The sequence below is a fragment of the Arachis ipaensis genome, chromosome B7, assembly GCF_059453495.1.
Source record: "Arachis ipaensis isolate K30076 ecotype BB chromosome B7, ASM5945349v1, whole genome shotgun sequence".
Taxonomy (NCBI): Eukaryota; Viridiplantae; Streptophyta; class Magnoliopsida; order Fabales; family Fabaceae; genus Arachis; species Arachis ipaensis.
The window spans coordinates 121,949,079-121,961,541 of NC_142442.1; the positions used below are offsets into that span (position 1 = coordinate 121,949,079).

The 12,463-nt window shown below is 41.1% G+C and overlaps 1 protein-coding gene across 1 annotated transcript; it reads left to right on the plus strand.

Annotated features, from left to right (window-relative positions):
• Positions 1-632: 632 nt before the first annotated feature.
• On the plus strand, positions 633-4,406 carry LOC107610067 (14 kDa zinc-binding protein). Its single transcript, XM_016312139.3, has 5 exons — positions 633-1,067; positions 1,449-1,506; positions 2,071-2,160; positions 3,502-3,619; positions 4,063-4,406. The coding sequence occupies exons 1-5, from the start codon at positions 889-891 to the stop codon at positions 4,128-4,130; spliced, it is 513 nt and encodes a 170-aa protein (XP_016167625.2). The 5' UTR covers positions 633-888; the 3' UTR covers positions 4,131-4,406.
• Positions 4,407-12,463: the final 8,057 nt, after the last annotated feature.

Consider the following 12,463-nt stretch of genomic DNA (forward strand, 5'->3'; position numbering starts at 1 on the left):
TCAGGGGATCTTTCCGCCATCACTGGTTGATCTCTCGGGTCCCCGGCAACGGCGCCAATGTTACGGTGGGTAACCGGAGATTGATGGGCCGGATGGCGTTGGTTGGCCCAAACGTATGAAGGAGGTGGCTTTCGAGTGGATCTGTTACTCGGTGTTCCTCCGTCCGACTTGTACGTGTGAGAGAATCGGGGGTGGTACCTGCAAAGACACTCCGATGCCTAAGTTAGCAAGAGTGTGAGCAGGTTAGAGAGTCTTGGAACTTAGAGATACCTGAAGGGTGTCAGTGTATTTATAGTGGTGATCCAATAACCACCGCTGAAGTAGTGCCACCTTTTTAGGTGGATAACCGTCCCCATATCTTAGGGAGGTTAAGATATGGCTCTATGAAGTGGTTAGAGAGCTTCTAGGGGCAGTTACTCATTCGAATGAGAGTTATCTGCCAGCTAACCCTTGTGTCCGACTTCTTTGGAGCAAGTCGTGTTTAGTACCGACTTCTGGGACGAAGGCTGATGCTGGATGGAGGGCCAACCTTCTGGGTTGGGCGCCTTTGCTTGGATCCTGGGCCCTATTTATTGGGTCAGGGTATGAACAGAATTTCTTTAAATTTAACCTCAAAATTCAAAAATCAAATTGAATATTAAATTTTTGTTAGTTGAAGAACACGAAAATACAAAAAATCCTATAATGTCTCAGACCTTCGCTCTCAAGGCCTCAACAACGACAACTTTATCGATATGAATATGATCCATACGAGTGAATGAAAATATGTGGTTTTTCTAATTTCGGAACAAAGTTCTTTTTATAGTCATATTTTGAGCTTTAAGAAACAAAGAAAAATATTAAATTGCTGCACGAATTACAAGGTCCAATAGGGTATTGACCCAATACATGAAGGGCTTGAAAAATGGCATGAGCAGTGTGAGCAGAAGAAACATTACTCAAAGACTTGTTGTGTTTGCTTCACACCTCCCTTCGTCTTCGTCTTCGTCTTCCGATTCCACTTCCATGGCTTCGGAGAAACAAGCTGCTCTTGCTACCGCACCCTCCGACGCTGATGCTCCCACCATGTAAAACTTTCTCCCTTTCTCTTTTCTGATGTTTCTCCTTCACTTGAATTTCATGTTCTGATTGTCTGTTAGGGAAAAATAAATGCAATGTTCAGCTCCTGTAATATTTGATGTAAGGTTTTCGGTTTCTAATTTTCTTCTTATGCTATGAAGTTGTATGTTCGATGGAATCCATTTCTTTGTTTCAAGTTGGTGTTTGCTTGTATATGTTCTAGCTTTTGCATTTTTCTCAGTGTTCATTTTAATGTCTAAGCTGGATTTTGTCCAGCTTCATTCCCAAATTTATTTGAACAATTAATTAGAGGTTTTTCCTCCAGAATTCTGGCATTTGTCTAAGTACCTATCTTTCATGTTCTTATGGTTGTATTCTATGATTATCAGATTTGACAAGATAATCAACAAGGAGATCCCTTCAAATGTGGTTTATGAGGATGATAAGGTACTCCCTGATTTGTTTTGTGCACACATATATATGTAGTCCTGTTGTGGTGTTTATCTTTCATTATTCAGTTTCATTGGAAGAAGTCTCAGAAGTATTCTAATTGAAGGTTCTTTACCATCTAGCTTGTAATACATTAATAATGTGAATAGTAACACGGTTCAATGGATTTCAATGTAACAATAATTTTTTGATGCTAGGTTAAACTCTCTGGAAATACTGTAGTCGTGCTCAAATGTGGAAATAATGGTTACTGATTTTGTTTCATGTGTATGAGTATCCCTAAATAGATATTTCAAATTCTTTATCATGATCTTCCTCAGAGTTATGTGCTCCACTTTTATTCTCGAGTGGGTTACCCCGTGGCCATTTTCTTTTATATAAGGAGCATTCCACTGTTAATTTATACTTAAAGTTTGGAAATATTATGCTTTACAAATTTATTCTTGAGAATTAGTTATTTAGTGTAAAGGAAATCTACTTGGCTTGATTGGTCATGGCTTCTTATTTGATCTAACAACCCATAGCAATTAATCATTGGGATGCTTTTCCCCCTTTTGACAGGTCTTTGCTTTTAGGGACATAAATCCCCAAGCTCCTACTCACATTCTAATCATTCCTAAAGTAAAAGATGGGTTAACTGGTCTATCCAAGGTATTTATTCTCTCTTTGTCCATAAACACATCACAGTCGCACTATACCAACTTTCATTCAGGAACAGATCGCACAAATGAATATGCTCAGTGGAATTACTTTTTTCCTCGACCTCATTGGTATAAGTATTCATCTAACTTAGACTAGTCCTTTCTAGTATAAGAAGAGAAAGATAAAATCCACAAGGATTTAATGTTGCTGGGTAAAGATATGTTGGTCAGCTTGTCTGTCGAGCAATATTTGTATGGTGCTTCTTTAAAGTGTGTTGGCTACTTTGAAATTAAATTTTCAGACTGATTGTGGGAAGGCTGCCTTCGGTTTTGGTCTGTGGTTGATACTACATATAAGATAATTAACATGAAAATGTTACAGTGTCTTGATAATTTTTCAATGAATTATTTTGAATTCTTATTTGCTCTATACTTTTTCTTGACAATTTTTTGGAATTGGGTCTACCACCTGACCGGAGGGCTCAAAACCTTACTCAATTTATGCCGACCTTTCTTACTCTCTACCATTTCTTTCTATTACTTACCAATGCTCCAAAAAGCTTAAGATATTAGGTGGAGGCTGATCTTCACACATGAGACCTTTGAGCTTGAAGTGCGATAATGCACTCTGCCTGTCTACCTTCCACTGAATTTCAACTTTTTAATTAGATGATGGAAGACCGTAATAAACTGGTATCAATATCTATGAACTGATATAGGATTCAAATCCCACTAGTGTAGCATTACTCTCATCCTTGTGTGTAACCTTTGTGTATTTTCTGTATGAGTGAATGAAGAAAAGGCTGAGTATTACCCTTTTACCCCCTTCTTCAATAAAGGATGCCCCTACCTTCCTCTCTATAGTCTCCTATTGTCATCAGGTGTACTAGCAGTCAAGCAGGAAATTCCTCATTGCCAGGGACTCTTACAAATGCACTTATAGCTATTATGGTCAACTGTGGTTTTTGGCTATTACTAGACAAAGTTATTATCAGTCCTTGTTGGAAAATTCGAGCAGAGCATGTGACTCCATGCTGAGTTATGGATTGACTATTTGTTAGCATTTCCCCCCTATATAATAACTTATGTCTATCAAACTTATGGTCGTGAAACCCATTCAATTTGTATCACCAGTTACATGAACAGAACTTGCTGAACCCCCCTCCCCCCTTTTCTCTCTCTTTTTTCCATCTTTTCTCCTATTTAGCATTCTGGATTTACAATGTTATTCCTATGCCTGGATCTCCAATTAAGTTGCTAGTTGGTCAAGGAGAAATGAAGAAACAACGACCACCACCTACATCTTTCCTGTAATTTGCTTCATTCTTATGTTGAAGCATTATTTTTCTAGGCTGAGGAGAGGCACTTTGAAATTCTTGGCCGCCTTCTTTACACTGCGAAGTTGATTGCAAAGCAAGAAGGTCTTGATGATGGCTTCAGGGTTGTAATTAATGATGGTCCAAAGGGATGTAAGTGTTCTATCTCCATGCATGCCGACACGTTAACTTAAATATTTCATCTCTATTATTCTTGATTATTGAAAGATTATGGTGATTAGGAATAGTTAGAGGGTTATAATAGTTAGTTAGGAGAATACAGTGATTAGCTATCTTCCTCCTACTATATAAGTCAAATTGTAATCACTTTTTCTATCAACCAATGTGAGGTTGGCCTGAGTGGTTAGCGGTTCGATATCGCACAAGTAAAGTCTCGGTTCGAGACCTTGTTGTTATCTCTATTGGGAGACTCCCCCACCATATCCAGGTGGATGATGGGGCAAAGCCTCCGATACCAGGCAGGCCACCCAAAATTAAACTAGCTTTTCATTTCACTCTTCTTACATTTTCTTTGGTCCTTTTCTCTCTACAATGGATTTCAACATTGAGTGATTGTTTGAATTAATTTTTAACAGGTCAATCAGTTTACCACATTCATGTTCACCTCCTCGGCGGACGACAGATGAACTGGCCTCCTGGCTAAATTGGGACAAAGAATAGGGAGTGAGCTATGGACTTGATTTCTCCTCCATCAATATCACTTTAGTTGTGCCATCTTACGATAATGGTTTGAGAATAATTTTGTGTAGCTACACTTGTATTGAATGATGCTGCTGATTCCAAAGTCATCTCTTGTAGAACCTAATGGTTGGTATAGTTGTTAAACTTTCGAATTAACTACTAAATTGTTACAACTTTGCAATTGGGCGATGAAAAAGAGGATTAGCAGTTATTATTATTTATTTTAACTACTATTACTATTTTTTTGGGTGATTCTTATAATCTGTTTCTAGAAAGTAGTAATATGAGAGAAGCAAATATTAACTCCTACCATGAAAAGGGAAATATTAGACACCAAAATGTTTTATGTTAAGGAATAAGGCCCAACAACCGGTGTATTTCATTAGCAAGGTGCTCTAGGGGACGGAGATGAGATACATCAAGTTGGAGAAACTGGCGTACGCTTTGTTAGTCTCATCTCGGAGATAAAAGCAGTACTTCCAAGGGGACTTAATCACCTTAAGAACCGACCAAGCCATCCGCCAAATTTTGCAAAAACCCGATTTAGTGGGCCGCATGATGACTTGGGCGATAGAGTTATCTCAATACGACATACAATATGAGCCCAGACGCGCAATCAAGGCCTAGGCAATGACGGACTTTCTGGTAAAAGTGACAGGGGACTCTCTCGAAAACTCGAAAATATGGTCGAAGCTCCATGTGGACGGAGCCTCCAACCAGACGTTTGGGGGAGCAGGAGTAATCCTTGAGAGCTCGGAGGATATGATATATGGGCAGTCAATCAAGTTTGAGTTTCCGGTCTCCAACAACCAAGAAAAGTATGAAGCTTTGACAGGGGGCTTGACCTTAGCTAAAGAGATCGGAGCATCAATGGTTGAAGTCAACAGCGATTCTCAAATTGTGACTTCCCAAATCAACGAAACTTACCAGGCCAGGAACCCTTTATTGCAAAAGTACATGGAGAAAGTGAAAAAGGTGTGTGAGGGTTTTGAAGTAATGTTCCAACATGTACCCAGGGAAAGGAACGCCAGAGCCGACCTCCTATCAAAGCTAGCAAGCACAAAATCCGACACAGGAAACCGACCCCTAATTCAGGGTTTGGTAAAAGAGCCGTCGGTGACTCTTTGTGTGACCCAATTGCTGAGTCCTCCTTTATGGATGGACCCAATCAACCGTTTCTTGGAAGGTGGTGAACTCCCTGGAGACGAGAAAGAAGCTAAAGCGCTAAGAAGGGAAGGTGCTAAGTATGTGGTAGTATAGGGGCAGCTGTACAAACGGAGAATCAATCAACCTCTGTTAAAATGCATACGTCTCGACCAAACGGACTACGTCCTAAGCGAAGTCCATGAGGGATGCTGCGGCCATCACATTGGAGGAAAAGCGTTAGCAAGGTAGCTAGTGAGAGCTGGGTATTATTGGCCCTCCATGATGACGCAAGAGTTCGTGAAACAGTGTAAAAAATGTCAAAAGAATGCAGATTTTTACAAAGCCCCAGCTGAAGAGTTATGTTCAGTACTGGCCTCCCGGCCTTTCTCGCAATGGGGCTTGATCTTTTGGGCTTGTTTCCAGTAGGCCCCAGGCAAGTCAAGTACCTGATAGTGGCCATTGACTATTACACCAAACGGGTGGAGGCAGAACTGATGGCTAGCATCTCGTCAGCAAGTTGTTGGAAATTCTTGTGGAGACAAGTAATCTCAAGATTCAGAATCCCAGAAATCGTGATCTCGAACAATGGGACATAATTTGCAGATAAGAAGTTCCGAGAGTTCTTGTCCGGTTTAGGGATTAGGCAAAAGTTCTCCTCGGTAGAACACCTGCAGAGCAACGGTCAGGTAGAAGCAGTAAACAAGATCATCCTCAAGGGATTAAAGAAGCGGCTTGACTAGAAAAAGGGCTCCTAGGCTGACGAGTTGACGTCGGTCTTATGGTCTTATAGGACAACGCCACAATCCTCCACCGGAAAAACGCCTTTCAAGCTTACCTACGGGGTCGACGCGGTGATTCCCGTGGAGATCGGGGAACCAAGTCCCAGGCTGCCCCTCGGCGGCAGTGAAAAAGCAGTTGATAAGGATTTGATCGATGAGATGACGGAAAAAGCCCATTTGTTGGAAACCCCTTTGAAACAGAGAATAGCGTTGCGGTACAATGAAAAAGTGCTCGGCAGAAGTTTCAAAGAAGGTGACCTTGTACTACGACGCAACGATATCGGGTTACTGACCCCGGGAGAAGGTAAATTAGCGGCAAATTAGGAAGGTCCGTACAGAATAAGAGAAGTTCTCGAAAAGGGCGCCTACAAGTTAGAGAGGCTAGATGGGAGCGATATCCCGAGAACGTAGAACATAGAAAATCGAAGAAGGTTCTACTCTTGAGAGGTGACCTCCCGATATCGCAGTCTTCCCTTCCCATACTTCGTATTTTATTTTATTGTTCCTGTTTTTAATATCTTGTTTCCCTTACGTTTAGTTCAATTGTCATTTTCTTCTTTATTCTATCATTCCTGTTATTGAATACCTCTTTGTCCGAGCACATACGTACTGGTTCACTTACAAAATTTCTTTTGGAGAAGCCCCTTTTGGGACCCTTACCCTCGATGCCAGTTTACAGTGAAGGGTTCTAGCAAGGTCTACGCATGATAATTTTGGAAAAATCGTGACAGACCTAACGGCACCCGGGACTGATCACCCCGGAGGCCAACGATTTAGAACTAACGAGTACCCAAAGCATAACGGTCAAATTGAACAACAAATAAACAACCAACATTCCATGAATGAAAATGGTTTAAAACGGAAGGGCACCACGTTGGCCCACCAAGCAATCATTTATACAAGCAGTCATCACGCCGACAAAACGAGTAATGAAATTAAAAGTATTCAAAGTACAAAACGAGGCGCCGTATCGGCCCAACCAAAACATATACAAAGCAACAACAAAGTCAATATACAAAGGAAAAATCCAAGAACAGGCGAGGGACTTCACGGTTTTGGGATGTCCACGATCTTTCCATCCTGGCCATCTTGAAAGCCCCAACCTGCGAAGTATCAAGGTCGGGAGTGAGGATAGCGACTTGAGCTTTGATCCCCTCCTGAGTGGCCTTGACGACCTTCCGGGCATCCCTCACCAGATCTTTGTTCTTCTTCTTCAAGGAGGTGACCTCTTGCTGAGCAGCTTCAGCCAATTTCGCAGCCTCAGCTAGCTTCCCCTCTAAATCCTTAACTTTTGCCTCAGCAGAGACAACCTGCCCCTACACGGTGTTCATCTCCCTAGAAAGCGAGTGATCGCGCTCCACTAACTTGTTAATCTCCGCAGCATCTTCCTTCGCTTTCTTCTCCTTCTCGGCAAGCTGGGTCTTCAGGGACTCTTCTTGGATCTTCAAATCAGTAATGTCCTTCTGAGAAGCCCGAAGTTTCCCCTCCAAAACTTGACAGTGGGCCAGAACAGGCTCTACTTTTCCTGGCAATAGCTGCGTCCTGGAGGAGACTCGGTAAGTCCACCTCGCCTGGGCGGCAAGGTCCACCTCTCGGAAGAACTCCTTCGTGCCCAAGAGAACCTGGGAGTCGATGAAGTGCCCGACATCAAAGTTCTTCTCCATGACCGTCAAGATCTTGCTGGCAGGTCCCTTCCGCTTCTTGGGGTTGGTCACAGTGATCAGGTCGTGGTAGTCCTCGGGATCCCCCTCCTGTTCTTGAATAGGCTCATCGACAACCTAATTCACCGGAGGGTGCTCGGGCTGTGCATCACCAGAGGGATGGGACTGCCCTTGGTCCCAGCTGACGGCCCGACCACTACCCTCACCGACGACCTCAGGCCTAGGCCCCTCTGAGTGAGTCGCCGAGGAGTCATCATCGCTGTCGTCCGCAGAAAGGAAGTGAGACATCAGCTCAACCATGGTAGTCTTTCCATCAGCCATGGAAACTACAGAAGATAAACACAAGAGAAGAAATCAGGAAATCAAAAATTTGAAAGCTGAGAAAGCAAGCACCAAGAAAATGTGAGAAATACAACTTACCTACGTGGTCCCGACCAGTTTCCCGATCTTCCATTACCATATGGGGGTTAAGGTTCCTAGTGCCGAAGATCGCCAATAATATGTCGGCTATTCGGCGGTTCTCTTCGCCCAACCCCTTGTAGATCATTTTTATCATGTAATCGGAGCCAGCCTTGAAGCTCCAATAGGTCGGGATGCATCTTTCCCCTTCCAGGGTCAGCAAGAAAGGGTAATGACCCTGCACCGGCCTAACTTTAAAAAAGGTACTTTTAAAGTCATGAAAGGAGTCCTCATAAAGTTCGAAGATCCTACGGCCTTGCACGGCCCGAAAGGACATGTACCCCTTCTTTGTCTTACTCTCTCGAGAGGGGGTTTGTTAGTAAAAAAAGGTAGATGAACACGTTGACAGAGGCCGAGAGCTCCAAATATTCGTACACCAACTCGAAACAGCAGATGACGGCCCAACTATTGGGGTAAAGCTGTGAAGGGGCGACATCGCAACGATTTAACAAAGACATGACGATGGGAGAGAAGGGAAATCAGAAAGCTAGCGTGGTGAACATTGGTTTATACACCCACAGCCAGTCGACTACCCGAGGTGTCGCCATGTTTTTGTGGCAGACACGCTCCCGTTCGCGCCTGGGACGAAGACCTGGTGATTTGCTTCCTCTGGACCCCCTCTACACAGGGACTCGGAATCCCGAAGCGTTTGTAGATCTTCTCGGGTTATCCGGAACGCCGTATCTTTTACATCTGAGATGACCTAAATGTAGCGATCGACAATATTTGGCACTGCCGGTTGCTGAGCCATACCTACAGTGAGGGCACCACTAAAGTCAACTCGAGAGGTCGGAAACTTGGTGAAAATGAAAGAAGAAAATGGAACTACCATCTACGCCATTACTCTCTAATATTCGCACTAGTTTAAAGCCTAAATCCAAAATGCAAATGCCTAATGGTATCCCCCAACGATTATCTCATAGAAGCTACGCAAACATGCAAGCTACGTTAATCCAAGCAAACATGCAATGATTCACAAAGAAAGCGAGAGTAGCAGATACGAAAGACAATGAAAAATACTCACCAGGAGATGCAGGAAGTGTAGCGGAGAAGAGACAAATGGACATGTGCGCAGCTAATCTCACAAAAAACCAAGAGCGTAGAGGAAAAGGATTCAGGCAGAAATGTGGGGAAGAGAATGTTGAAGGATGAAAAGAAATGAAAAAGAGGGAGTTTTGGAAATAAAAAAGAAAGAAACGTAGAATAGTAATTGTCAGGGGGAGCGCGAAAAGGCAGGGGCATAACGGTCTTTTTCTCTGACTTTCAAATCAATCATAATGGGCAATAAATGCTCGACGCAAAAACCAAAGCGACGCTCCCAACAGCGGACGGGGGGCAACTCACGCGTTAGGGGCACGAACTCCATCAACGGATTCTCGAGCCTAGGAGGATTCGATTGAGGTGAAGGTGAGTAAATCAAACGCGCCAACCACGAGTTTCTATTCTCACGGTTGGCACGTTGGGGCACTGTTCCGGCCCAGCCCACTAAGAACCTAGGTCCGGTCACGAGCCACCGATCCGGCAGTTCCTCCGACCCGAACCAGGAGGAGACCCGTGCGTCACCTCCTTTTCCCCCAGGAACCTGGACAACTGGCCGAAGCTTCCAAGCGAGTAGGCTTGCTCACAAAGTGCCCACCCGAGTATAGAATATAAATGGGAGGGCCCAGAGGTATGTCACTATTCCTACCCTAATTAGCCGCCTATGTATGGACGCTGACTTAAGTTTCGGAGTATCCTTGCAGGTGGCTCCCCCCCCCCCCCCCGTCGGTCCTGCCGACGTCATAGCCAAACTCCATCGTCCAAACTTGCATTCAGGTCCCGACTCCCTTTCGCACCTACTCCGCAACCACCTCAACCCAACTCGTGAAGAATCCGAGCAGACGAACACTCGTCAAGTTGGGTTGTGGATCGAGGTGATCGGTTATGACAAACAGTTTATGAGGGCCACTTGTAAAGACACTCTAATGTTAAAGTAAGCGTTCGTACGAAAAGGTGATTAATTAAGGTAAGAAGATGACATACCTCGGGGAGGGGTAGGTCCCTCCCCCTTTTATACCTTGTACTTCGAGTGGGCTCTTTTTGTTTGGGTCCAAGAGGCTGGAAGCTTCCGACAGTTGTTCAGGTCATTCCCAAAAGGTAGATATGGGTCGCCCTAACTTGTTTTTGAGTCGGGAACCTGTCAGGTCGGTGATCCGCCTAATGGACCTCCGACCCTTGTTGGGCTGCGCCAGAACAAAGGTAAGATTAAAATTAAAAAGGATATGTAAATATCAAATTAAAAAAATGATAATGACATTTTTATTTTATTTTTTGTCACTTTGCACATAATATTTTGTATTATATATTTGCATAAACTTGTAAAAAAAACTTCCTAAGCATACATTCTTTATAATAAAGAGAAAAGGACAAATAGGTCTCTGACTTTTTAATTCGAAGACAAATTCGTTCCTCAGGATTGAAAAATACAAAATCATCCCTTACCTTACAAAATGCGTGATATTTAGATCCTTCTGTGTAATTACCTGGTCAAAACGTAACGGAGTGAGCTGATGTGTCGTCCATATGTCCGTTACGGTATTTATGTGGTTCGTTGTAAAAAGGTTTGCAGACAGATAAGTTCCCAAACTTCAAAACGATGTCGTTTTGCGATGAATCCTCCTCCATTGGCTTCTTCATTCTCCCCTATCTGGAGCTTTTTTAAAGCCCCTTTGCTGAAGTTTTGTTCATAAATGAAGAAATTTATATCTCAAATTTTTCCATTAAAAAACAAATTGAATCAATGAGATCTTTTCTCTATATATATCTCAATTCCCATAAAAAAAATAAATTTTCAAAGAAAAAGAAAAGGCTCAAAAATCAAATTAAATCAAATAAACCTACCCACCATCAAAATTACCAGATACATAAGAATTAATTTGATTTAAGTAGTAAGAATTGGCAATGTGATTTGCTTACATTTAAAGTTGGTGATAGGTATTGATGGAGTTAAGCTGAGAGATGGGATTCTGGTGCTTGCTTATAATATCCGAGGATGATAGTGATTCATGGCATGAGTTGTTACATTGGAGGATACTTTGGGATGGAATTCTCATATCCTGCACTTATTCAAGCTAGTGATGGGAGAGTACACGTCACCTATACATATAATAGGACACAAATTAAGGTACATCCTTCAAAATTCAAATTGCATTGCACTTTGCTTCTTTCTATGGCATTAATGCAAAACTATTATGCCATGTCCTTGTGTGTCACTTTCCTTGTTTTTTTATCTGGACAGCATGTTGTTTTTAATCCAAGATGATGCAGATTAATTTCAAATTGGATTATTGGAAACAAGAGCAACCCACCCTTTATGAGTCTAATTAGTGTTTTTTTCTCGGTCAAAGAAAAACAATGAATCTTTGATTTGATTCTATTTGATTTAATTTGATTTTTTGAAATTTTTTTTTTATGAAAATTGAGATATGGAAAAAAAAATTCTATTGATTCAAGTTGTTCTTCAATAGAGAGAGATATGAAAATTTATCATTTTCTTCATTTATGAACAAAACTTTAACGGTAAGAGAGTTTTAAAAATGCTCCACACAGGAGAGAGAAAATGAAGAAGTTAAGCGAAAAAGACTCATCGCAAAACAACATCATTTTGAAGTCTAGGATTTATCCGTCCTCAAACCTCTTTACAATGGACCACATAAGCACCGTAACGGACATTTGGATGACAAAAATGTCACGCATTTTATAAGGTGAGGAATGATTTTATATTTGTCAATCCTGAAAGACGAATTTGTCTTCAAATAAAAAAATTAGGACCTATTTATCATTTTCTCTTATAATAAATATCGTTTTCATATTAATATTTTTTTAATAATCAAAAACATTTTTTTTGTTAATTAAAAAATAATTTAAATATATAATTAGTAAAAATTATATTTTTATATAAATATTAAAAGTATTAGATGTAATGAATAATATTTTTTAAAAGAAATTATTAAAATAGACTTGATAATATTCTATTTTTTTTTAATTATTCAATTTTTGGTTAAATCATAAAATATATAAAAACTCAGATACAGTTAAATGATAATTTAATTAAATTTATCAAAATATTTAATGTCTTAATTATTAACTTTAAATGTATCTCACCTTCAAAATACAAAAAATAGTAGACTTTCACATACCAATCATTAATTAAGGAAATTTCATAAAAAAAAAAACATTAATTAAATATTTTATTGTATTTAGTCTACTAA